Source organism: Sceloporus occidentalis, unplaced genomic scaffold (assembly GCF_023333645.1).
Source record: "Sceloporus occidentalis isolate IW3139 unplaced genomic scaffold, rSceOcc1.0.p SCAF_3, whole genome shotgun sequence".
Lineage (NCBI taxonomy): Eukaryota > Metazoa > Chordata > Lepidosauria > Squamata > Phrynosomatidae > Sceloporus > Sceloporus occidentalis.
Genome location: NW_028316983.1, coordinates 228,141,844 through 228,169,645, shown reverse-complemented (window position 1 = coordinate 228,169,645; position 27,802 = coordinate 228,141,844). Strand labels below are relative to the sequence as shown.

Below are 27,802 nucleotides of genomic sequence, written 5' to 3'. Positions count from 1 at the left end.
AGGAGTGGTATGTGAATGTTTAATGTTTGTGCTTGAATACCTTATGTCTTCATCTGGCTAGACGAAACCATCAGAGTGATTGTGCCAGCTTGGATCAGATTTTTAAAAGCTGTGTGGAAAGTCCAACTTCCTTTACAATAATGAAGTGGTGGAGGAAGCCTGTCCACCTTTGTCTTCAATTAGAAATGTGTCACCCATGAGGAGAGCTTTTCTGTGCCAGAATCTCCCGATAAAAGGGAACTTGGAAAGAGAAAATGGAGCTAAAAAGAAGCTTAAGGCGTTTGTGCCCTTTCTCAATTAAAATGAATGAAAACTCCCTCAAAAATTTTTTGAATTCCAAAATTATTTTACATTAGTTGACCCATGGAGACAAAAATATCAGAATACCAAAGACTTTACCTTTTACTCAACACCACATAATTTGGCCTCTAGAATTGACATGTTTCTGATTTCGAAAGGATTAATGAAAGATACAAAAGAAGCACAAATAAAGATAAACAAAATCTCGGATCATAATCAGATAACACTGGATATAAAACAGCCAAGAAAAGAATTCACTTGGAAACTAAATGAAAACATAATAAAAGATAAAAAGAATCAAAAACAATTTAAGCAAGAAATAAATAGATATTTCGAAGAGAACAAAACATAAGACATGAAGACAAGAATAATATGGGACACATCAAAGGCAGTTTTAAGAAGAATATTGATAAAAAGAGAATATGAAAAAAGAAAGAAAAAAAAAGGGAAATCCAAGAGATATTGCAGGAAATCCAGGAAAAAGAAAACAAAATAATAGAAGAATCAAAGAATAATAAGAAGAAAAACGAACTTGCCTTATTAAAAAAGAGACTGGAAATGAAGTTAACGGAAGAATTAAGTAAAAAGATGAAATACATCAATCAGAGACAGTTTGAATTTGGAAACAAAGCGGGTAAATTTTTAGCATACAAAGTAAGAAAAAAAAGGAAAAGAATATAATATTAGAAATACAGGAAGATGGAAAGAGATACTCAGAGCAAAATAAACTGAAGAAAATTATACAAAATTACTACAGAAAGTTATATAGAGAAACTGAAAATAAAGAAAATAAGGAACAGGAGATACAGGAATACTTGAGTAATATTAAGGAAATAGAATTATCAGAAAATTTAAAAGAAATACTAAACAAAGAGATAACAGAACCGGAAATCAGAGAAACAATAAACAAAGCGAAAAATGGAAAAGCCCCGGGACCGGACAGATTTTCAATAGGATATTACAAAATATTTATGGAGGAATTGATAAAACCATTAAAGGAAGTGTTTAATGAAATAATTAAAGTTGGAATACCTGAGACGTGGAGAGAAGCACATATAATATTAATCCCAAAAGAAGGACAAGACACATCATTACTTCACAATTATAGACCCATCTCTCTACTAAACATGGATTATAAAATTTTTGCAAACATATTGGCAGAAAGAATTAAAAAATAATGGAAAATTGGATAAATAAAGATCAATGCGGCTTCCTCCCAAAAAGATATATAAAACAAAACATAAGAACAGTGGTGGATTTGATAAGAGTGTTACGACAAAAACCCAGGGAAAGAGGCAACGATGTTATTCATGGATGCAGAGAAGGCATTTGATAATCTGAATTGGTCATTTATGAAGAATTTATTGGAAAAACTTAAATTAGGAGGGAGGATAACAAAATGGATAAATGAAATTTATAAAGAGCAAGAAGCAAAATTCATAGTCAACAATCAGAAAACTGAAACATGCAAAATAACAAAAGGTACAAGGCAGGGTTGCCCATTATCTCCTCTTTTATTTATTTTGTGCTTAGAAGTGTTATGTAACAACATTAGAAAAAACAAGGAGATAAAGGGCATGAGAATAAAAGGAGATGACATCAAATTAAGAGCATATGCTGATGACGTTGTGTTAATAATAGAAGACCCAATCAATGCAACACCAAAAGTTCTGGAGTTAATTCAAAAATTTGGCTCAGTTGCAGGTTTCAAAATAAACAAAGCAAAATCAGCCTTCCTAACATTCAATATGAATAAGGAAAATCAGGAGCTGCTTCATGAAAAGTCGCAAATACAAATACAAAAAAAGGTGAAATACATGGGAATTACAATAACAAACAAAAACATAGAACTATTCGCAAATAACTATACACATATGTGGAAAAAGGTCAAGGAGAAACTGAAAAAATGGGAGAATATGCAATTATCATTAACGGGGAAAATCACATTAATAAAGATGAGTATATTACTGAAAGTTATATTTTTACTCCAGAATTTACCTATTATAAATAACGAGAGGATATTCACGGAATGGAAAAAAGATATATCTAAATTCATTTGGGCAGGAAGAAAAAGCCGAATTAAATGGAAATCACTAATTGATGTTAAGGCAAGGGGAGGATGGGCATTACCAGATTTTCAAATATATTTTCACACCTGCTGTCTTGATTGGTTAAAAGGTTGGATAATGTTAAAAGAGGATAAATTACTAAATTTGGAAGGTTTTAATCTAGTATTTGGGTGGCACGCTTATTTATGCTATGGGAAAGTGGACCAAAACAAACAATTTAAGGATCATATAATTAGACAAGTTTTATTGCAGATCTGGGAAAAATATAAAAGGAAAATATATATAAAATGCCCATTATGGACTTCCACACATGAGGCCTTTGTTAAAAGAGATAAAATAGAGATAAAAAACTGGTTGAGATACAAGGATATTGTGAAGAGGCAGAAGGGGAAATTAAAGTTAAAAAGTCAAGAGGAAATGTTGAAAGAAGGGATAAAAATTAATTGGTTTACATATTTTCAAATTAAAGGTTGTTATGAAAGAGATTGTAGAGAAAGAGGAATTATGAAAAGCAATAATGAAATGGATGAAATACTACTAAATGAAAAAACAGGCTCTATTTCAAGATTATATAAACTGTGTATTAAATTACAATTAGAAGCAGAGGTGATAAAAACAAATATGTTGGAATGGGCAAAAAATATTGGTGATAATATACCCCTTGAAAAATGGGAAAGGACATGGGGAAATGATCTGAAATTCACAGTATGTACAAACATAAAAGAGAATTTTATGAAAATGTTGTATAGATGGCACCTCTCACCTTCCAAATTGGCTAAAATATATAAAAGTAAAGAAAGTAAATGTTGGAAATGTGGGGGGGGGGGGGGAAGGGAACTTATTATCACATGTGGTGGACTTGCCCAGCCATTCAAAAATTTTGGAAAGGGGTTCAAAAATTATTCAAGAAATCTACAAAGTAAATGTCAAATTAACCCTGGAAACTTACTTGCTAAATATGATTGAAGAAAAAGAGATAAGAAAATATTTGAAACCAATACTATATATGATTTCGACAGCCCGTATTACAATTGCAAAGGGTTGGAAAGGTGATAGGCCACCAGAAATATATGATTGGTTAATCAAAACTTTAGATATTATGGAGATGGACAGTTTAACAATGTATTTAAAAGGAGAAGAAATAGATTCAGAACATATCTGGATTCCTCTCCAAAAATATTGTTTAGAAAGATGGAAATAACGTGACCAGATTTGGAATAAAAGATATAAACTAAGATACGTTAAGGAAGAAATTCTAGAAGGATGCAAGAGAAAACAAGAGACACCATTAAGTAATATATGGATACTAAAAGCGTAATAGACTGATGATGTTATTGCTAAAACAAACATATGCACTTTTTCTAAGAGTAGCAAAAGCGAAAACTTTTAAAATAGTGAGAAGAGGATGCAATCGATAGATTTTGTTTTGATGAATACAGAAGAATAGCTAAAGAATATGGACTGCTCATTTATTAATATCTGGAAGTAGAAGATCTAAATAGGGAACTGGGGGGGGGGCGAAGAGGGATGTAAATATGTATGTGTTGCCATGTTTTGTAAATAATCTGTTTGTGTTATTCTTAATATTTCAATAAATATAAAAAAATGAATGAGTTTGATGTAATATGTGTATTCCACTAGAACTGGGGGGAAAAGAAGAGACTAAAATCTGAAGCATCCAATCGAATCCATAGGCAGGAAAAAGAGACCCATCTTTAAGTGCTTAGTGTGTGGCAGTTTTCTATTTTGGAGAAAACTCCTTTCTGTGTGAAAAATAATATTCTAAAGCAGAAATATTAATTCCTGCACAAAAAAATGCTGGTTTGCATATACTTTCCACCCCTACATTGGATCACTCTGGGTTCTAGTGCAAATAATTCCTTCAAGACAGAGAGAAAGAGAGAGAGTGTCATTTGGCTCCAAGGGCCCTGCTCCAGAAGCCAGACATTCAAAAATAAGCATCTCCTTTTTCATTTTTTTTAAAAAATACTTTTTTTTGGTTAAAATCACGAAATACCAACTCTAACCATCACATACACCATTTTTATCTCATACTGAATGTTCAGTCCAACATTCTGTATCATCAATTATCACATCGGAAAAAAAAACACCTTCTAATAAAATCTATCTCTCACTGAGATGTTTATCACATGTTTTATCACATACAGTTGGCCCTCCATATCCTCAGATTCTCTGTCCATTAATTCAGCCATCCACAGCTTGAAATTATTGTTTTAAAAAACATATAAATTCCAAAAGATAAACCTTAGATTTTGTCATTTTATATAAGGGACATCATTATACCACTGTATTTAATGGGAATTGAGCATCCACAGGTTTGGTATCCATGGAGGTGCTAGAATGAAACACTAGCAGATACCAAGGCCCACTGTATATATTCAGACATCCTACAAGTTTGTGTGGAATTTGTAAACTGTTCAATTTTTTTAATTTCCCCTGTTTAAACTATAATTGCAATGGGCATTTTTTTCTACCAGCAATGATTTTGACATCGTTTTCCCACTGCGACTATATCTAGGGCCTTAAAAAAAAAAATCCCTCAAGCTACTATATCCTTTCCATCTACCTGTGGCATAACTATCCTGGCACAGCCAATGGGGACTCCAACCCTTTCTGTTTACAAGTGGGAACAGTATAAAAACCCTTTCAAAGGCTTGGTTGTCTTGGTAACTGACTGACATTTGTGACCCTATTAAATGTTTTCCCCTCTCCTTTTCTTCTCTTAGGTTATCTGGAATGAATATACCACCTCCAATTATCAGCAACAAAAACTGGCTAAGACTTCATTTTGTAACAGACAGCAACCATCGATATCGTGGATTTAGTGCTCCTTATCAAGGTATATTTAATGAAAACCATTTTCCCTTCACAACTGAGAAAGGTATTTTATAAATGTAACTGTACCCTTCCCTTTTCTTTACAAAAAAAAGGGGGAAGGAGTCCTTATCTGTTACAGCTGAATAGTTCAAACATGCATAAACTATAATTCTCCTGCAGTGGGAATAACAAGCTAGTTGCAAAATTACAGTATTGACTATAGTGTTTTCTTGCTATGCAAATGTTGAACATTTAACTAAAATTTAGATAACAGAGCAACTTATGCACAAGCATTTCTAAATATCACTCAAGTGTATCATTGCTTACTGTAAATTTTGAGGGCAGTCTAGCTTTGCATAATCGCAGCATCACCAAATGGAATTTTCATCAAGTATAATTCATTTCATTGCATGCAGTACTTCTTTGTGTACATTAAGCTGTTATAGTATTCTTATTAACTGTGTCATTGTTGTTTTAAATGAACAAGCATATTTTGAGAAAACAAAACACAACTGCTGGAACAAGTTTATTGAAAATATTAAATCCTGGTTACACACACATGCATGCACACACAAAAATTAATGAATTGATGTATACATATTTAGAGTAATATTACCTTTTCTTTTCAAAACCATTTTTTTTGTAAATATATTTTAGTCTTTTTTTCGTGAGTGCTAAATCATTACTGGAGAGATGGGGCTGAACTTCGCAGCTTTCCACAGGCCAGAAGATGTTGAGAGCGAAGTTCTTCCCATGTCAGTTTGGGCCCAAACAAGACAGCCAAAATAAAGCTGCTTTGGGTCACTTTGGAGGTATGCTGTTTAAATGACACACACATCTTAAGAGGCCAGAAGCTGCACCAAAGCTGTGCTCCAGTCCTTAGGACTGCAAGGTGGGTTTGGCATGGCTTCCGGCCTCTTAGGACACATGCATCACTTAAACAGCATACCTCCAAAGTGGCCCGAAGCAGCTTTATTTTGGCCTGTCTGTTTGGGCCATTTGATTGGCAACCAGACTTTGCTATTCCTCACTTTTTTTCTGCACTTTCACCTTTAGCCATTGATTTGAAGGGTCTGACTAGATTCTGGGATTATGATTTAGTCAGCATCTACAAATATGGGATGGATGAGAGGCTTGCTGATGTGGCTGAGCCTGAGCCATCTGGGTGACAGGGTTCGACAACTGCAGAGGTGACAGCAGGCTTTTTATATCTTCTGTGCCCATAAGGTGGGTTGCAACAGCAGCATTTTTTGGTGCACAAGAGTGATGTAACATCACCTCTGGCCACCATTCTGGCCGATTTTCACCTTTTTTCTTTTGTGACTTTCAGGGTGGACTGGAGACTGCTAGGGGTTGGAGAAAGCAAACAATCTTTTTGTTGCCTTTGGTAGCCTCAGGGAATTTTTGAAGTGAATAAAATAACCAAAAATTGCCCTCAGATTTTATTTTTTTTTTTAATTTTAAACATTTTAAAATTTTGGAGGTTTCTGGAAGAGGCAGGCTTCAGTCACAACATATAGGGTTTTCAAAGGTTGTACTTTCCTTGTTCCTGCTCTACGGGCTCTTTAAGGTACACTCTTCAGGAAACAGTTGACTCTTTGTTTTTTTTACATAGTTTTTTTGTTTATCTTTGCACACAATAATCCAGACTTTATTTAAGAGATCTTTTCAGATCTGTGGAACTCAATATCAGCAGCTCTTTGCAGAAATAGTCCCTGTTAGTATTTTTGTTTTTATACTCTTTGGGAATTTCAACTCATCTGCCATCCATTCTCAAAAAGTAATTAAAGCAGGCTGCATGCAGTATGTAGAACATATTTCAACTTGAAAGCCATGAAAAGTCAGAAATGTACTTAGAAAGTCTTTATGGGTGTTCATATTTGTCCCTGGATAGCATATTAAGGTTGGGAATGAAAAGATAAGTATATTTTATTTTTTAGTGTATTTTTTATAGGTGCATACATTGACTTCTTTAAGTTGGGGTTTGTAAAGAATGAACGTTAGAACTGCAATAATCTAAATGCTTACTTAGGAGTCGGTTGTGTCAGAATTGCTATTGACTATAAAGATACGGTTTGCATGAATAAATTAAATTGTATCAGTTTGGATTTTACTATTGCACATATATATATATATATATGCACACATTTGTAGAAAGCAAAAGAAAACACTATCAGAGAAAATTCAAGAGCTCTTGTTAATTAATATTTTTAAAGTAGAAAATTCATTCATAGGAAACTTCACTCAGCATTTATAAATACAAGTTTATTTGTAGCATCATACATATTATACTGAACAGTCAATGGTAGCATAGACGATGTCCTAGACTATCCTTCCCCCCCCCCTTCCTGAGAATAGCTAAGTGACAAGTTTAATTAAACTGAGTGTGGTAGATACTCTCTTTCTCTTTCTCTTTTACATAGTCTCTAATATAAATACAAAGTCCCTATAAAATGATCAGAGCTAAATTAATCTGATGGTCCATGATATCAACATTTTAAAATATTAGGCAAGATGTGAGCCAAAATGTCTTTATAGTCTTAATCATCAAACTGCAGAACAGTTGAAGAGCCCCACCACTACCATTATAACTAACTTTATGAATATAGTTCCTCCCCATTAAAACAAAATGGAAACATGGATTTAATGCAATGCAGAAGTGGTTGGGCTTCTACATTTTGATTCCACTAAACTCAAATATGTCCATCGTAGGGGTGGCCAATGCTGTACACAGACACAACTGCAAGCATTGTTCAGTGTGATTAGTATATTAATTAGCTGAAACTCTAGCTGTTTGATCAATGTGAGGCTAATTTTAATCAGTGGAGTTTAATGTTAAAGGGTTATTTTTGTTTTAGTGTCCACATTGCATGAAACTGGATTGCTCCTTCTAATACATCAATTTTCTTTAAAAAAAATTGTAAGGGTAAAACTATACTCAGTTTTAGCTTGTAGAGTAAATAGTGTATGGCTGTGCCTGAAAAAATTGGGAAGGTATCTGCTCTTTTTGGTCAATAGCATGGTAAGCATCTTCTCCTTCTCCTTCATGTTCATGTATAAAAGCTTCAGGATTGGGGCAATTTACATTTAAAATCCCTCCTCTTCCCTCAGAGCTTTAATATTGGGGAGGTGACACAATTGTCACCAATGAAAGTGGACATTTTCATGAGCCAAAATCATGGATTTTGATGTGAAATCCCCTTGTCATATTAAAGTATTTGGTACATTCAGCCTGGCTCACTAACAGCCTGCCTGACTTGGGAAATCCTACCACTAGCAATGCTACTGTCAGCTTAGACTGTTGTTTCACAGGAGCACACAATTCATCTGCCACATGGGGGGAAAAACAGTGCCATGATACAAGTGCTTTACCAAATTTTTTTCAAGTTTTTGTTTTCTAATACAAAATGAAGTGCTTCTGATGATGCATTAGTGTTTCAGGAAAACTCTATTTACTGTTTTTTAGCATCTTTGGACCTGTTTAAAGCCTATTTTTGATGCAGTACACACGGGGCTAAAGTGCCGTGCTGGCGCCGTACTAGGGTTAAGGGACCGTGTGGCAACCGCACAGTCCCTAACCCTAGTACGTTGTGGCACCGTAACATGGGGTGCTTCCATTGTGACATGATGGACGCATAGCATCCTCATGTCATGCCACATCTGTGACGTCATGAGTGTGCCATTGGCGCACTCGCGATGTCCACCCTGCAGGGCAAAAACCCTCATTTTTTGTGGGTTCTTTTTCCTCCACAAGCAAGCAGCATGGTTTGGTGGCTGCAGCTTCCCTGTGGAGGAAAAACAGGTGCCAGCAGGCCTCCCTTTTTGGGAGGTCTGTAGCACGCCAATGCTATTTTTATGTGCCATTTAAAATGCTTTTTAATTATTGCTTAATTTACCCAGTGAATCTGGAATCACAAGATGAATGTTATGACAGATCCGCTGTGTGAGAAGATCACTGAGGATAAGCAGAAACTTAACATTGCTGTCTCTCTCCATGAAGCAGAGGGAAAAGGTCTCTGTTGGTCAGCCACACTCTGCTGTTGCCCTTTAAGACTCAATATCACTGTTATCATAATTGTGCATGATTAATTAGGGCAGACCATTTCATCATTTACCCAAGAAATTGGTTGTGTCTAGATGGGTGGGAATGAGTATGTGAGAGAGGACTATAAACTGATGCTCTACCTTCCCAATCTTAAGTTACCAGACACACATAGTACAGAAGAAGTTATGGAAAGGGGCCACAGAATACAAGGGATGTCAATGCTCTTGCCACTTATGTGTGCCCCAAAAAAGGGAGGGGGAAAAACGAAATCATTTGTAAAGATAGGAAAACAAAAGAAGATAGAGAATTGCATATAATTGTATTTAATGAATGAATATGTATATATGCAAATTTCAAAAGAACTAATACAATTTAATAAGGAATGTAATACATCTTGTCCCAGCAATGAAGGCTATATGCTTATTCATTCTGCTCTCTCAGTCAGTAACTACAAGGTTCTTGCTTTTCTCTCTTGTGGTTTAAAATGTTTTCCAAAATGTTCTTCAACAGGACTGCCCATCAAACAGGGTTATGTCCTCTAAACTAGAATCATAGAATTGTAGAATTGGAAGAGACCGCAAGGGCCATCCAGTCCAATCCCCTGCCATGCAGGAAATCTAAAGCAAAGCATCTCCAACAGATGGCCATCCAGCCTCTGTTTGAAGACCTCTGAGGAAGGAGACTCCACTCCACTCTGAGGAAGTGTGTTCCACTGTTGAACAGCCCTTACTGTCAGAAAGTTCCTCCAAATATTGAGGTGGAATCTCTTTTCCTGGAGCTTGCATCCATTGTTCCGGGTCCTAGTCTCTGAAGCAGTAGAAAACAAGCTTGCCCCCTCCTCAATATGACATCCCTTCAAATATTTAAATAGGGCTATCATATCACAAAAGTAGGACGGTTAGCATTCTATACTGAAATTAAATTATGCAAGAGAATACAGAATGAAGCCTTAACAATTAGGTTTAATAATAGTATATTAGTGTAACAACTAAAAAGAGACAATTGCATTTCAAAGATATATATCCCACTACAGAAAGTATTAGTCTCTCCTTAGGTGGCAATATTTACTTTTCCTTCTACAGAAAATAAATCTTTCTCTTTTCTTTTTTTAAAAAAGCATAACCAATGAATAAAAATAAAATTTAAAAAATCACAAACAGTTGTAAATAAATCATTTGTTAATTAACTCTGTCAGTTTAAATAAAGAGTCTCTATAGAAGTGTGTCCTCTTAAAGTCTAATTTATAATATTAATATGAGAATTATCTCCTTCTCAGCGCCATGGCTCCAAGATCATGAAACCTAGACACACTTTTTCCAGGGGGATATATATGGTCTTTCAAAAATTTTCAAAATTAGTGCAAAATTAAACTTTAGGCAGAGAATTCAGCAGGCAAAGTTATAGCAGGTAGTTGTGTTCTGTAGATTTTTCCCCAATGGGAATGGAAGAAGGGAGTCTTCATGCTGCTTGAATGGCTACTGGCATTATTTGAGGGGCGGGGTGGAGAATACAAGCCCTTAGTGCAGTGCAAACTTTCATCATGAGAGATAAGGTCTCCTACTCAGCAAGCTATAGATTAAGTTTTCTTGTATAGGAATGAAATGAGGTGCCTAAAAACACTCTATTCTAGTATTATGTTTTCCCCATCATTGGATTTATCATTTTCAGATGTTTGTACTGGATCCCTGCATCCTAGAATCATAGAGTTAGAAGAGACCGCAAGAGCCATCAAGTCCAACTCCCTGCCAACCCCCTACCCCAACTCAAGACATCTAAGGCAGATAAATGAGACAAGAAACTATCAATCATGGTAGAAGTTCCTTTGAAGACCTGGACTTTCTGACTAGAGGTCTTCATGTGGAGTCTGGACATCCATATCGTTGGAGATTATCTGTCTCTGGGTTTTCTATATATAGCATAGAGTATATATATTAACCTGCAAGAATGGCAGGTCAGCAATTCAAGGCTCAAGTGCCATGTGATGGAACGAGCTCCCAGCTTCTGCTAACCTAGCAGTTCGAAAGCATGCAAATGCAAGTAGATACATAGGTACCACTTCTGTGGGAAGTTAAACAGTGTTCTCTGCAGTCGTGCTGTCCACATGACCCACAGAATAATCTTTGACAACATTGGCTCTTTGGCTTAGTAACAGAGATGAGCACCACCCCCTATAGTCAGACACAACTTGACAACCTTGTCAAAGGAGAATATCTTTACCTTTATAAATATACAGTATAAAGGTATATGAACTATGCTCTTCTACAAGTTTCAATCCTAGGTCAGACAGACATGCTTGATAAGGCTGCATATTCTGAACTTTCTGAGTGAGAGGAATACATGTTGTGCTCCAGAATCCTTGTGCTGAGGTTTTAAAAAATGTTTTAAAATTGCACATGGAAAAATGCAATTTTCAGATATGCCAAAATATATTTCTTTAAACCATGTTGTAGTCCATGCAGCAAATGCATTTGAGTTTTGAGTGCAATTTAAAATATGCATGCAAGCAAGCATATATTTCAGTGAAAGAAAGAAAAGATAGGGATAGATCTTGATCACAAAACAGTCAGACATACAAGGAATTGAGCATACGATATGGAGATGGTAAAGGGATAATATTTGCAGATGCAGAGTTTATAGACTTGCAGATACTTACTTTCAGCTCTGTGTCTCTTCCTGCAGTCTATGCTACCAAAAGCAGTGATTTTGGTGTAGATCTTGATGGCTATAGAACTCCTTCAGACTAGACAAGTGGTTATGAAAGTAGTCGCTTTAGAAACAATATTGTGAGTAAATGAGCAGCCATCAGCTCTAATAGTGTTTTATAACTATATGGTTTTATTTTATAAAATTTGTTAAGGATTCACCAACGGTAAAAGAAAATTGATCATACAGTTGCTTTTTCAGTTTAATCAAGATAAAATAATTGAGTATGAAGTCATTTTAATGTCTGAGTTTTGTGCTTGCTTGAACATGTGGCAAAACAACAACAACAACCATGAAGAGTTAATTCCTGAAAATAATTTTAAATAATTGTGCCAATGTATCACAGTTTAGAACTGCAAAACTCATATGGGAATATGAAATGTACATTAACTGTAGCAATAACAGTTTCATTCTGTACTGCTTCATTCTGCACTAAGCAGTCTCTAAGTGGTTTACAACTGACAGCTTATTGCCCCCAACAAGCTGTACTGATTTTAGTGATCTGGGAAGGATGCAAGACTGAGTTGTGTGGGATTGAACTCACAACTTTGTGGCTTGTGAATGAATGGCTGCAGTACTGGCATTTAACCACTGTTCCACCAGGGCATTTTTTTTTCTGTAGCAGGAAATTGCTCTACAGGATTAAGTTGTGCTGCCTTTGTTTTACTGTGTATATAGTAACAGCCTAGATTGGGTCATTTGTACCCAAAATACTGTAAGCCATACATGTAATGATGAGCTAAACAAATTTACAAACAGTGCTGCTCTTATTTTCAAACATACAAAATGAAATGAAATGGATGTTTAGTTAAAGATAACAAAGCAACCTTAGATTTAAAATGCTATTTAATTGATATGTTCCATATTGTCTCATAAGAATATCTTGCAGTTAATCATTGACTGAAATACTTACTATTTTGTTTTGTTTTTCATTTGTTTTCCATTTTCTTCCTCTTTGTCTTCTTTGCAGCTCAAGAGTTTTAAGTAAACCTGAGAAATAAGGGAAACTAATATTATAACATTTACACAGGGCAGATAACAAGGCTGGTCTGAGCATAAAATGTCATAAAATAGCTGATTTTTAAAGCCAAATTCTACGCTTTTACAGAACTTACTTTTCTTCGGATGGCATTATTAGAAGTGCAATGGGATTCTTTCACTAACTTCACACTTAGCCAGAACCTACACTTGAACAATTATCATACTCCCATCCTTGCAAACTTCTTTACATAGAGGTTTCTGTTGCAATAGTGGTAGCAGCAAACTTTCTCCATCACTCTTTTCCTGGCTGTAGTGACTCTGACTGTAGCAGTGGTAGATACAACAGGTTTATAGGTTCTTTCATCACAGGGTCCTTATCATCAGGACCATAGCTATAGTGTCAATCTGCATTCCATCCCTAAAAGAAGGAAGGAAAGAGTTACCTATCTCATGTTGTGCTTCACACCTTTTGCAGCAAGAGAAAGGTGTGTGGGTGGCCCATTGGTGGGAAGTAGACATTCTTCTCTGTGTTCATTATGGTTGCATTACAGTGGAAGAAAGTATTACAGTATTCCAAACTTTGTTTTCTGAATCTTGCAAATGTAAAATTTAATGACATTGGCAAGAATACTTGATGAATAATATGGGTCAAAAAACCAAAATGAAGTTGTGTTATCATAAGAATAAGCAGAGTGCCATAATTGTAACTTAACTCTTACACAATTACATTGTAAAATATGTTTTTCATCAGAGAAGGAAGGGACATTAACCTAGCACTTCCTAAAATGTGTGAATAAAACAGTTGTCTATCAAGTAGCCTTTGATACAACCAAAGATATTTTGTACCAAGACTAGCCATACTCATTCAGACATAAGGAATGCTGGGTTTAAAGGAATGTGTGTGCAAGAAAGTGTTTGTAGAGTTACCCTTGTGTAAGTAGAAATGACCATTGAATTTAAGAAGACTTCTGAATGGCCATTCCAATCCTCCTGGGATGTCGGGAGGATTATTTGGGTCACTATGGCTTCATAGCAATATGCAAAATAATCACAGCAGTGCTGAGACTTCAAGAGACTCTCAGCAGATCCCAGTATTGATGTAATCAGTATGCATCTAACTATGGGGCAGAACAAATGGGCAGGAAAATGTGGCTCAATCATGCTGTTTCCCAAACCAGGTCAAAACCCTGCTGCCTGCACAGACTGCTCCAAAGATGCGCTGAATAAGCATGGGCCAACTGCATGGTGCGGCATTAAGCCGAGCCAGTGGATAACTTTCTTTGTTGCCTGCCCACCATATATGCACACCATTGCAGAATTGCAGCACTTGCAACCTCCAAGTACTTCTCCATCTGCCCAGATGCCATTGGATGCCTCCCTTTTGATCAGCCACACAGTCACACATGTGATGTTCTGCCAGTACAGCAAAGATGCCCATTTTTCACCCTGAGCCAGACTGCCCCAGCTTCTTTTTGCTCTGATTTTTAGCCCCAGAGTGCAGCTTCAGTCTGGGTCATGCATCATCTAAATGCCCCACCTTCAAAGCAGCTTGAAACCATTTTATTTAGCCTTCCTGTTTCACCCCTCTGAGTACATAGCCAGATGTTTCTCCAGTCCTTCTCACTCTCCATTAGACACAGAATATTAGGCTATGCTGAGCCATACAAGATTGCAACCAATATTTGAAATTCCACACAAATAAGATGGATGTCTTCCTTGAGAGTGCTGCTGAGAGGTTAAGCAGTATATAAAGCTAGGAAATATCAACCTGGGTGACTCAGCAATAATAATATGTGTGTCTCTGTAGAAGTAGAAGTGGGTTAGGAGAATTTTTATTGTGAACACATATGAAACGTGTCCTGGGAAATCGTCCAAGAAGGCTGATAACACACAGCTCTAAACAATGTCCAAAACTTAATGCAGTCCAGCAAAGCAAGCAAGTCAAAGAGTACAAACCAAGAGAATTGTCAGAGATCTGAAGTCTAGGGTTCCAGAGAGTGACAAGATGTGTAGGAAAATCCAAGGTCAAGAAGTCCAGGGAGATAAGGCAACCAGCAATCCGAGGAGCAGGGTTTCCAGACAGGAAACAAGGGATGTCAGGATCAAGCATGCTTTTGCAAGGAAGCTCAGATAATCTCTGACACTGAGGCAGGCATTCTGCACCTGTTTAAATTTCCAAGCTGTAGGAACCCAGCTGCGCCTGCCTATCTCGGCGGTTTTGATAAAGCCTCCTTGAACACCAGAGGCCCTCCCTTTCTGCTTGTTGCTTGTTGAACGTAGGTACTGTAGTTGCTGCTGTCTCGTCTTCTCCATCCATGCTCTGTTGCTAGGAGACTTGGCTGCTGAGCCTCCTTGGAAGCTGGCAGGGGCAAACTAGGGCCAGGCTCAGGCTCAACTTCTAGCACAGGTCCAAGTTGAGGCTCTGACTCAGCCACCTCATCATCCTCATCCTCAGCCTGGCTGGACATGGCAACATGTGGGAAGGCAAAGATTTAAAAATATTAAATTTGCATGTAGCAAAATAGGGACATGGACTCTGTCAGAAGAGACAAAAGGAAAAGGTTACTCTCAGAAGAAGGACAAAACAAGGCAATTATTTTGCCTTAGAAAAATATCATTAGTATATCAATATAAACCTCAGTGGGAGTAGTGACTAAGGCGTGTTACAGACGGTCCCATGAGGCGCCGTCATTACGCATGAGGGGCGACACTTCCTGATGTGCCTTGCCCCTTGCGCGTAATGACTACGTCAAAATGGCAGCGGCTGTTCCACATGGCCGCCGCCATTTTGACATAGCAGACGCTCTGTGTCCACACGTCACGCAGCAGAAGTGACGCCGCGAGTGCGCGCTTTGGCACTTGTGGCATCTCTTCCGGGCTGCAGGAAGGAGCACAAAAATCGCTCTCCTTCTTTGCAGCGTCCGGGAACCGTGCCGTTTGGCTGCTGCGGTTCCCGAACGCTGCAACCGGCGGCAGCGCGAGACTGCCCCTTCTGGGCCATCTGTAACGCACCTGTGATTGCCCATTTTTACTTTTAAAAAATGAAGTCAGCCTTCTGTAAAAATTATTTATTTATGCTTGCTCAAATTTATGTACAGATTTTAACAAGAGCAAGGCAAATAATAGTGTACAAAAATGCAAAGTTTTAGTTATATATGGTACTGATAGTTAATAGTCAAAAGCTGTGCAATAACAGACATGTGAGGGGGATGTGGTACCCCAAGAATACATCAAAGTTCTTTTCCATTTTTGTTTTTTCAAGGCTTGACATCCTTTTAGATAAAGAGTTATGCAAGTAGTATGGCCATGATAAAGTGGATGTAATATGATAAGAAAACAGTCAAAGTCTGCCTTAGATATTTGAGTCACATATTTTGTGGTTTCAGCCCATTAACTTTGTTCAGTTTTAGTCAATGGGAACTACTAACTAGAAAAAGTGTTCAAGGAGAGGCAAAAGTTGTGCCATTCTCAAATGTTGTTCCATCTTGCATTGGCCAGATAGTTTAGTGGGAGGCACAATCTATCAACTGGTGTCAGCCAGCATCCATACCCGAGATGAATGCCTTTTTGTATTCCACATATATCCGTGGTAACTCAAAGTCTTAACAATATATATCTTGAGTTTTCTCCTCCCATATCTTTAAATTAGAAGCATTTTTGTTAATAAAAAATTGTTTTTAATTTTGCTGATGGATCATGACTCAGGAAACAAATGTCTGCATGCACTGGGTTAGGGTTTTGCAAAGATTTTTAGATGTAAATTATGATCATCAGTTATGTTATGTACTTGTGTACTATGTCATTTGGCTCCATACGACAATTCAGGTTCTATTTTTGACTGTGTAAACATGAATAGAGTGGATTTCTGTTTACATCAGTTTATTTTTAAAAAGTTCTTCCACTCACTTTTCTTTCCCTCATGTTGATATTACCAGAACATGAATTTTATTTCACATTTCATCAAAGACAGATATTTGATTATTACCAACAGCAATATTTGATTATTTATATGACTGCATTCTTTGCCATTTATAATTTCATAGATTATTGTAAAATATCCTAAAGATCTTGTTATTCTGAATGAGGGGAAAAATACAGCTCTAGCAAAATAATAACATGGTCCTTGATACTGTAATTTTACTTCTTTGCTAAAGATTCTAAGAAAGTTGCCAAAAATGATGAAATTTCAGATTAAAATCTATTGCTTGTGGCAAGATGGCATTATATAAGTCCACAGATGCACAGATTCAACCACCAAAAGCTTGAAAGTATTATATAACAATTTCAAAAAAGCAAACCTTGATTTTGCCATTTTATATAAGTACCATTTTAGTATGCCACTGTATACAGTGCGCCTGCGTCATACGCGGGTGCATTATACGCTGCTTCTTGTAGCGCTGCATGCTGGAAGAAATAATGGTGTGCATGCCCATGGTGCATGTGCGCCGGCACCACCACACACTGCCAAGAGCACAAGCCCCATTACTTGCAATAGGGCTCAAGCATACACATTTTTTGTTTTACACGGGGGGGGGGGGGTCCAGAACAGATCCCCTGTGTAAAACAAGGGCACACTGTATAATGAAACTTGAACATCCACCGATGTTGGTATCCATGAGTCCTTGAACCAAACACTAGGGGGTATCAAGTGTAACAATCAGCAACATCATTTTAGGGGGTGTAATTAGTAACTTTTTTCTATTCATTTTAACAACATTTAAGAGCATATTTAGTAGAATTTTTCACGTTCTATATCATTCTGTCATTGTCCTATTAGGGTTTGTTGTCAAGCTAAGTAAGGCCTGAAACACATAGGCTAAATAAAGTGGCTTCCAGCCATTTCGTATTGCAAAGGAGATATGATGCACACCCCCAAAGCAGCCGAAAGCTGCTCTGGCACTACCCTCCAGTTCAAAGGACCAGATTTAAAAGGAGCCAGGAGAATCAAGCTCTTGGGCAGTATGGTTTGGGATGACAGGCGGCCTACTTTGGGAGTGGACCATGCAGTCTCTGTGTTCCTGGCCCAATAATGGCCCAATTGTAGCCTGAGTGGTCAGAGGCCACTCCTTCCTGGCCATCTGCTTGACCTCTAAGAGAAGCATAATGAAGTCTACAGGGTGGCAAAGTACTTTGGGTTTCTTTGTGCAACACCTCACATAACAAAATCCTTTTTAAAAGTAACTTTTCAAGCTCTGGTATATTTAGATCTTCAAAGTAGTTGCAGGCCCACAGTTGTCAAATCCATATTTATATTTAGTACAGTGTAATATTTTAATTACCATTTATCTGAATGTATGATGTAATAAACATTGAGATATCACTGCCCATTCAAGAATATTTCCTTGGTAGGGAAAAAATATTTAAATCAATGGTTCTGTATTTTTGGCCTTCAGTTCCCATAGGACCTAGCCATGTGGAAGCCAACATTTTGAACATCTAGAGAGCCAAAGGTTAAGAACTACTATTATAAGTGTCAATAGCTTTAATTACATTTTATGGTATTTTAATAGAAATCTACATTACTTTCACTATGGAGATATTGTATTGTGAAATATGTCTATAATACAGGGTTTTGCCACCAAGGTCATGAGAATCAATCCTTGTACAAGCAGCTGGTTTCTGTTTCCCTAGGTCAGGGCAAAGTTTTGAAGTTTAGAAATATTGCAGTATGGAGCAGTTGTTAAATCAATGTTTCCACAGTTCATTATTAACATTTGAAGTCTTCTTATAGCATTTTAGTCAGCATGTTGTGTGATTAATTATAATGCACTTTGACTTTGTTCGGGGTGAGTTAAAATATTTAGTCTTCTGGCCAATTGTTCCTTCATGAATAAAACAGATGCTAGAGCCTGCATGAGATGCTTAAAACACAGTAGATGTTCTATTAAGGTGAATCCATGACCTCAGTTTCTTCTAACCCAAGGTGATTCCTCCCCCCCAAAAAACCATACCATTCTTTCTTTATCTTGACTTCATCCAGTATTTAATTATCCATCATCTAGTGTTTAATTTACCATTATCTACTGTGGGTGGAATCTAATTAAACACTTTCACGTCTGTTAGTAAAACAGAACATACAATTTCTATCCGGATTTACTGCCCCTTACCTGTCAGCATTTTCTCCAGAAGCCTGGGGGCCCTGTAGAACATTTTCTGGGAAGTATGGGATGAGATGAAGTAAGCCCCACTGTAGAAACAGACTTCTGTTTGAGAAATATTAGATTCTGCTCTGCATTACTCAGTCTTATACAGATTTTTTACAGTAACTTGATTCTGGCTACTTTAACAATAGCCTTATGTAGAGATTCATTTTTCAATTTTCAAGGCTTCCCCATTTGTTTTAATTTCCACATTGGGAGACCAATTATATGTAGTGGAAAATCAATAAAATAATATTAAAATGATAAATAATAATGATGATTTTAAAAATCATGTTCTCAAAGGTTTCTAGAAGTTTAGATTTTCTCAATCTTGAGTTGTTTGACAGATATTTGTGTTCAGCAGTAGTTTCTCTCTGAGCTCCTCCTAAAGGCAGGTCTTTCCACACACACTCTCATTTTATGCAGAAGGTTGGATAAGGTTCTGAATAGGATGGTGTGTAATGTAGGGAGAGATACCAGGTTACAACACTTATATACAGAAGGCAGATCTTCATTGTTTTCCACTGTGTTACATTTTTCAAACACATGCCACAAAGATCCTTAATCCTGTTAAGATAAAGAATCACCTTTAACGGTGATAACACAATACATTAGTTTGTACTGTAGTTTCCTGCCCACAGATCCATATTAGAAAAAAATGTCCCAGAATATTGCATTTGGTTTGTGTTTACACTGCAAACCGAAACAGGTATTGCAAAAAGTAAGGTCAAATCCATTCACTGGCTATATGTTTTTGAAAATTTTATTCTCCTCCCCCAAAATGCATTTATATTTTTTGAGAAACAATTTGAAAGAAGAATGAGGATTATGTAGCACACAATGCACATACATTCTGGATATCAGATGGACTTACAAAAGAGGAAAGATTTTTGTTTGTTTGTTTTAAATGCTGATCAGTCTTGATTTCTCCCCCTTTGTCCAAAAGTGTAAAACAAAGTTTCTCCATGAAATGGGATACTGTTAATACCCTGAACATGAAGGGCTCCCCAAAAATACTTTTATTTCTCCTCCTCTGCCATAGCCTTTGGAAGTTTTTGCACTTCATGTATGTGGCTAAGCAGAAGTTGGAGATGTCATTATTGCTGTTATGAACTGCCTATGCATGACACCATGAGTTGGGAGAGAATGCTTAGTCCTGTATTGAGGTTTCATGTACAAAGCTGTCCTCGTTATGCAGATATTAAATATATAACTTTGAAACAGATACAAATAAATTTGCACTATTTTTAAAATAAATAATAAATATATATGCCCAGCCCTCTGTATCCATGGATTTTGCATCCATGTATTCAACCATATACAGCTTGAAAATATTTAAAAACAAAAACTAAAACTAAAAGCAAACTTTGATTTTGCCATTTTATGTAAGGGACTCTATCTGACTGCACCATTGTATACAATGGGACTTGAGCATCCATGGATTTTGGTATCCATAGGAGTCCTGGAACCACACCCCAGCAGATACCAATGACCCACTGTATCATGTTTCCAGCCAGTAAAGAAAAACAATTCTGTAATCTACTGTCCATTAATTATAAGAAATTTCAGGCATTTTGATTTACCTATAGGTACCTTACAGACTTTGTGTAAAGTCACTATTAGGTTAACTTTGCAGTGAGTGGTAAAAAAACACAACTGTTCCTGACTTCTGGTGCCATTAATCAATACTGTGTTATATTCATCTTCCTTTTTTCCTTTTTTCTTTTTGGTCACATTTTCAATGAACTATGCTTTGTGAGTGGTATGGTTACAGATATTTCACGTTAATCAACTATTTAGTTGCCTCTTGCCAAGTAATTTATCTTTAATGTGTGGACAGAGGGAATTTTATCTGATGAAATTGATCAGAAAAAAACAAACAAACACAATACCAAAGAAAAAAGTTAGCATCCAGTGCTACTGTGTGTCCTACAGGTTCTTCTTCCACTTTGACCCAAACTGCCTCCACTGGTGAGTTAGAGGAGGATAATGCGGCTACTGCTGGTGATATTTCTGTTGCTAGCACATCTGCTGATGTTACTGTATCCAGTGTTACTACTGTCACCAGCCATAGAGTTTCCGAAGAACAGCGAGTGCAAGCTGTGAATCTCAGAAAATCAGATCTGGAATGCACCACTTCAAAGGAATCGCTCTCCCTTCAATCAGCAAATACCCAAAGTTCAAGAAGACGGCCAAGAAATGCTGAGCAGATAGAAAGAACTAAAGAGCTTGCAGTTGTTAGAGGTATTGGAAATTATTTTACTTGTGCCCATTTAGTCTACAGCCATAGATGTGTCATCTACAGTCTTTCTTTTTTTCCTCATTCCCTCAAAGTGTAGGAAAGGGCTGAATAAGGAAGGAAAATGGAAAATGATGAATTCAGCTAACAGGATCTGGAAAATGAAGGGAATGATAGGGTTCACTATTAAAAATAATTGAATATTAGTGGAAGTTTGTATAGTATCACTCCAGTGTGGCCTCTTCTTGCTTACATAAATAAGTCAAGTAGATTTCCAGTTTATACAAATATAGCACTGTTAAACTTCATTCATGGATTCCATATTGAGTCTAACTGAAACTGCTCCCATTTGTGTGACACTAGTTTCTCACAGTTTTCTTCTTTATTAGTTTGCCATGGAAATTAGTCTAACCCTTTTTTGATTGCCTTTAAGCCATCACCATTAGTATCTGCAAAGTACCACACACAAATCACAAATGCCCCTAGCTTATTGTATAGGTAAGAATCCAACACAAATTGGCCTTCCTGTCTCCATATGGCAGCCATATTAGGAGAACTGACCCCTTTCAACAAAGATTTAAAATTGCAAAGAATATAAATCTAATTGATTTAAATATATTTTAAATTGTTTCATAATTTTGTAAGAATGATGGTAAACTGTAAAATTCAGTTTTATGGCAATGTTCACCATATTATTTTATTTAATTATATATGACTGTTTTAACCTTTAAAGTTGGCCAGCTTCTTAAAGAGGAAGTGAAAAACAAAGAACAAAATACCATTCCAAATATTATATTATTCCAGATACTATTTTGGGAACTGATAGATTAAATATATTGTCTGCCCTTGCCATATGTTGGGGGTCCGTTCTGCCCCCCCCCCCCATGTAAGGTAAATTTCATGTATACTGGAGTCCCATTAATTTGACCATTTTGTCCCTCACTGCTCGCCATCCATGTAAGCTTAAAGCCACATACTGTGAGGGCAGACTGTATTATAGCAGATAGTTTTATCTTCAAATTCATTTTCTTAAAATGTAAGACATGTTATTTTAAAACAACAACAGAGAAATAGTTTTATCTTCAAATTCATTTTCTTAAAATGTAAGACATGTTATTTTAAAACAACAACAGAGAAAATACTTAAGTTTTAACTGAATCAAATTGATTTCACCCTGATGAAGACTAGGTTTTTAGTAGGAATAGTTCTGTAATGTAATATTAGAAACCCTTGAGGTGCTGGATAACAGATGGTAATTAATGATATTCTTTTTTTTTTTTTTTTTTGGCTAATGACTTAATGTAGAGTTTGTTGCTTATTATTTGTGTTTTTACTCCTGTCCTTTACATTTTTTCATACTGAGGTTTATAACAGTCATAATACAATAATAATTAAAAGAAATGGAGCACCCAAAAGTAAAATCATTAGCAGAGATGAAAACAGATCAATTTTTAAGGTTTACGGTTTTTTAAAGGAATATGTGTGTGTGCATGGTACTGAAATTATGTCATATTTAGTGTCATGTTATCCTCCCTGGAGTGAATGTTCTATAATTGGGAAATCACCATTGAGTGGTTAATATAGTAATCTATAAAGCTGAGAACATTTTAAAAAATAAGCTGTAATGCTGTTAGCAGTCTTTCTCCTGTTCAGAGTGAGATGGTTATGGAATCATCTTTGAACACCAAGACTGAGTTCCTCCATATCTAGTCACAGAGGAAGTGTGGCACACCTCTTCAGTCTATTTCTGACCTTAGGGTGTATATTTTCTCTCTTTTTGCACATAGTATTAAAGTCTGGTTTTCTGACACTTCTGCAGAAATTTGGCTCAGGGAGTGCCATGTTTTTGTAATCTCTTCTTTAGCCTCTTATGTACTTACTTCTAGCAGAAACACACAGAATTGCATTGTTAAAATCTTTAAGAATGTATTGAGAAAGGAAAGGGTGATTTAAAAAATCTAAACATATGGTTATACATGTATAGAACTGCAATGGTAATTTATTTAGCAGTGGGTTGAGAATGGAAAGGGTAAGATAGATAGATAGACAGACAGACAGACAGACAGACAGACAGATATTTTCAATCAAAAATGTTAGTTTACAGATTTTAGAGAGCTGGCTGGTGGATCTTGAGTCAGAGCCTTCTTTCATACTTTACAATGCCATGTGGACACATGGCAGCTAATGTTTCCCATGTCAGCAGGGTACTGATTCCATTCCAGATTTTCACCAATATTAAAGGGGCTATCTTGTGTGCTGGACCTATTCAGGACTAACATTAGCACCCTGGAGATCTCCTTTAAGCCTAGATCAAAACCTGGGGTGAATTTATCATCCCACTGACATGGAAGCCACCATCCAGCACTGCACTCACACATGGTGAATTCATTTTTAGCAGTATCTATTACTATATAAAATTGAGGATTATCTCTTTTTTCAATGGCACATGCTCTAGCTGATAAAGATAATAAGATCTGTTAATTTCGGCAAGTTGTATCAATGATCTCTCTGTGAGAATGAACCATTATGATACTGTGCCTGCTATTCTCGAATTTTTATTTGTATTGTAAAAAATCGACGTATCTGAAACAGAAAATCAAATTACTGAAAAAATGCATGTAGACACTCCTGATTGCTGAGACTCTTGGAATTATTTTCCTGCTTTCTCTCCACTTTTTTGGCTTCATTTGCCCACAATGCCAGTTAGGTCATGTGAGATATAGTATCATGTCATCACTGATAAAATTGTATGGGTATTGAGCCATCCACAGTCTGTTGGTGTACCACCCACCCTGCTGCTCTCCCTTTCTGAGCTGGCTGAGTTGTTATCAGTGCTGGTGTTGGAGTCCCCTCAGCTTGTTGTACAGGGAGATTTCGACATCAATGTGGAACAGTTCAGGACACCATGTCTACCATGACAATCATGGAGTTGTCCCAAGTAATAACTGGTGTCACCTATGCAGGACACACTCTTGTCCTGGTTCCCCCCCCCCCCCCCGCCCAGTCATAATGTTGGTGGATCTGGGTGTGGTGGCATTTTCTGTAGTTCCATTTGTCATGCACTAAACCTGGTAGGGTTTAAACTCACTGGAACTCATAACCACTGCAGGGGGGCTATCCGATGAAGATGGTCTGCCCTAGGAGATGTATAAATCCAGATGGATTCCTGATGGTTCTTGGGGAGTTCCCTGTTGTCTTCCTGTTGCCAGGGAGCCCTGATGGCACAGTGGTTAATGCTGGTACTGCAGCCATTCACAGCCACAAGCTTATGACTTCAATCCCAGGCAGGGCTCCAGGGTCCACTAAGACTTCAATCCTTCTGTAGGTCACTAAATTGAGACCCAGCTTGTTGTGGGCTAATTGGCTTGCACATTGTAAACAGTTTAGGCAGTGGTAGTTCACTGATAAGCAGTATAGAAATGTACTTGCTATTGGAATTGGTAGGTGGTCATGTCGAAGCCCTGGCTGATCTCTGGTATAGTGAAATGGTCTGGGTTGTGGAGTCCCACAAAGTGGAGCCAAATGAGCCCCTTGGTTCAGTAGGGAGCAGGCAATGATGAACCAAGTGGGACAGAGACTAGAGCAATGATGGTAGAAGGTTTGGAGCAAATCTGACTGAACACAGGCTAGAGCTCATTAGAAAGTCTATGCCAGGGTGATAGTGGCAGCGAAGAAATTATACTTAACTGCCATCATTATGTCTGCACAGTATCATCTAGTGGAGCTATCTCAAGTGGTCAGGAGTATTTTATACTCTGGCCCACAAGAAAAATAAATAAAGACCAATTGACAACACTCCCACTCAAAATCTGAGGCTTGAACCTTGGGTATTCTCCTGGACTCAACTCTGAGCCTGGATGTCCAGGTTTCAGAACTGGCCAAGAGTGCATATGCACAGCTAAAACTATTGTGCCAGCTGCACTCATTCCTTGAGACATCAGATTTGACTGTGGTGATGCATGCCTTAATTACATCCTGTTTGGATTATTGTAATCACTCTATGTGGGGCTGACTTTGGAAACTGTCCAGAAATCTCAGCAAATTGAAATTTTGGTGGCCAAAATGCTGAATGAGGCCAGTTATAGGGAGCATGCAGTTCCCTATACTTCCTGAGGCTCCCTTGTTGAAACTACTCCACTGGCTACCCATTCATTTCCAGGCACAATTCAAACTGCTGGTCATGCCCTATAAAGCCCTATATAGCTTATGTCCAGATTCTCTGAAAAACCATATCTCCCGATAAGAACCTGCTAAAGTGCTAAGCTCTATATGGAAAGTTTTTCTCATTCCGGCCACCATCACAGGTTCCCTTAGTGAGGACACAAGCGAGAGCCTTCTCAGTGGCTGTTCCCACTCTCTGGAATGCCTTTCCATGAGAAGCTAGGCTGCCCTCCTTCCTACTTTTCTTTCTCCAGCTGGTGAAAGCATTTTTCTTCAAACAGGCTTTTAATATATAATTTTGTCAGAGAAACTAACACAGAGTGTGTGATTTAGATATATCATTTTAACTTTTGTATGTTTTCATGTCATTTTTTTTAAATAGCTAGTTGATTTTAATTGTGTTGAAACTTTTATTGTAAAATCTTTAAGTGATTTTACAGTCGGCCCTTCTTATACACGGATTTTTTTATACATGGATTCAAGCATACACGGTTTGAAAATGTACCAAAAAAGTATAAATTTACCTTGATGTTCCATTTTTTATTAGGGACACCATTTTGCTATGTCATTATACTTAATGGGACTTGAGCATACACGGATTTTGTTATACACGGGGGATCTTGGAACCAAACCCCAGCGTATAACAAGGATCCACTGTATTTAGGAGCCACCTTGGGACCCTTTCTAAGAGAAACAAAACATGGAAATGAAATGACCTGGTAGTTATTTAGTAGGTTGTTGTTGTTATTTCTTATATGTCTTCAGCTTGTTTCTGTATTATGGTGACTCTAAGGCAAACCTATTGTAGATGTTTTCTTAGCAAGGTTTGTTCAGAAGAGTTTGCCATTGCCGTCTTCTGAGACTGAGAGAGTTTAATGTGCTGAAGGTTACCTATTGGGTTTCCATGGCTGAGTAGAGATTTGTACCCTGATCTCTCTGAGTCCTTGTCCAACACTACAATCATGCCAGCTCATTTATCACATTAATCAGGTTTTGTTTTTGGTTTTGTATTTGGTTTTTCAAAGTAGTAATATAGCCAGGATTCTGAGGTTTGTTTTTTAAGAGAGAATGAGAGAGTGAAATCTAATCAACATTATTGTCTCTGACTAAAGTTGAGAATTGTTTTACTTTGGTCTCCTTCATGAATGATACAATCTATTTAAATTTGATTGTGTTCTTATTTAATGGTCATTTTGGGAACACGTCATGATGTGTGCATGTAGGAAGTATTCATACAGATCTAAATAGTGCTAATGAATTAGTGTAATGGATACTGCCATCATAACATAGCTTAACTTGTTCTCTTACATATTGATGAATTTAGTTTTTGAAATTGGTAAATTTACCCACTAGCCATGTTTACAATTAAGACAAAATGCTATAATCGATTTCAAGTCAGAACATGTGAATTCTAGGCCATTTTTATTCATGCTTAATTCCCACTTTTAATCATTATTGATCTACTGAATTAGTACATTTATAGTCAGCCTCATCAAGATACTTTGTGAAGGAACTTAAAGTTAGAACTTTATGAAGGAACTTAAAGTAAGCCTTAAGATATCATAAGCTGGTAGGAAAAATAAAATAAGGCAAAACTAAACAAAACAAAACATTAAAGTGTATTTTTAGCAATACGGCATAAATACTACAAATCAAAGAAGAGCAATCTACTGCCAGGAATCTGAATCTAATAAGAATTAGAGAGTCATTCCAAAGACCAGAAGGGCTATTTTCTGGTCACTTTCCTCCTAACCTCAGAAGACAAATATACTTGAAAAGGCACAACAAACTGTACTCACCTGTTTTCTGTCAAAAGAAGTATGACCACTCACATATTTAATAAATATTGTATCTTGAATACACAAAAATGAAGGCTCAAGTACATACAAGTTCCGGATTATTTCTTTGCATCAGTCCTGTGCCTTTGGAAGAAATGCATTGTAAAAAGTTTATATTATTGATGAGAAGGTTTATGTTTACTAACTAGGTAGTTTGTTGCAGGAAGATGTTCTGAAACTGTACAGGGGTCTTATTGCAAGTCCATGCCAGAACCACTTATTTCACTGTGGCACAGATTTTTCAGTTGTATTAGCTCTTATTACAAGGAAGGTGTAATAAGTAGAAGGAATGGTGAAAAAATTATTTCTAGCATTGCCTTTTCATTTAATGTTTGTGTTAGGTTTCAAGTAGTCTCAAGGCATCATAGAAGGACATCACTGAATTATTGCAAATCACCTATCTTTTCTTGCCAATTTTTGTATCACATATTTTTTTAAATGTTTTTAGTATATAACTGTTGTACTTAATTTCAATTACTATTCACTCT

The 27,802-nt window shown here is 36.8% G+C and overlaps 1 protein-coding gene across 3 annotated transcripts in view; it reads left to right on the top strand.

Annotated features, from left to right (window-relative positions):
- Positions 1 to 27,802, top strand: part of LOC149317584 (CUB and sushi domain-containing protein 3) — a 796,080-nt gene that overhangs the window by 369,452 nt on the left and 398,826 nt on the right. For 2 of the 3 annotated variants that reach the window (XM_089517858.1, XM_089517857.1), the window contains exon 6: positions 5,117 to 5,229. In XM_089517858.1, the coding sequence (XP_089373984.1) occupies positions 5,117 to 5,229 (113 nt within the window). Of the gene's footprint in view, positions 1 to 5,116; positions 5,230 to 21,011; positions 21,321 to 27,802 lie in introns of all 3 variants that reach the window. The other variant, XM_089517859.1, reaches the window with a different exon arrangement.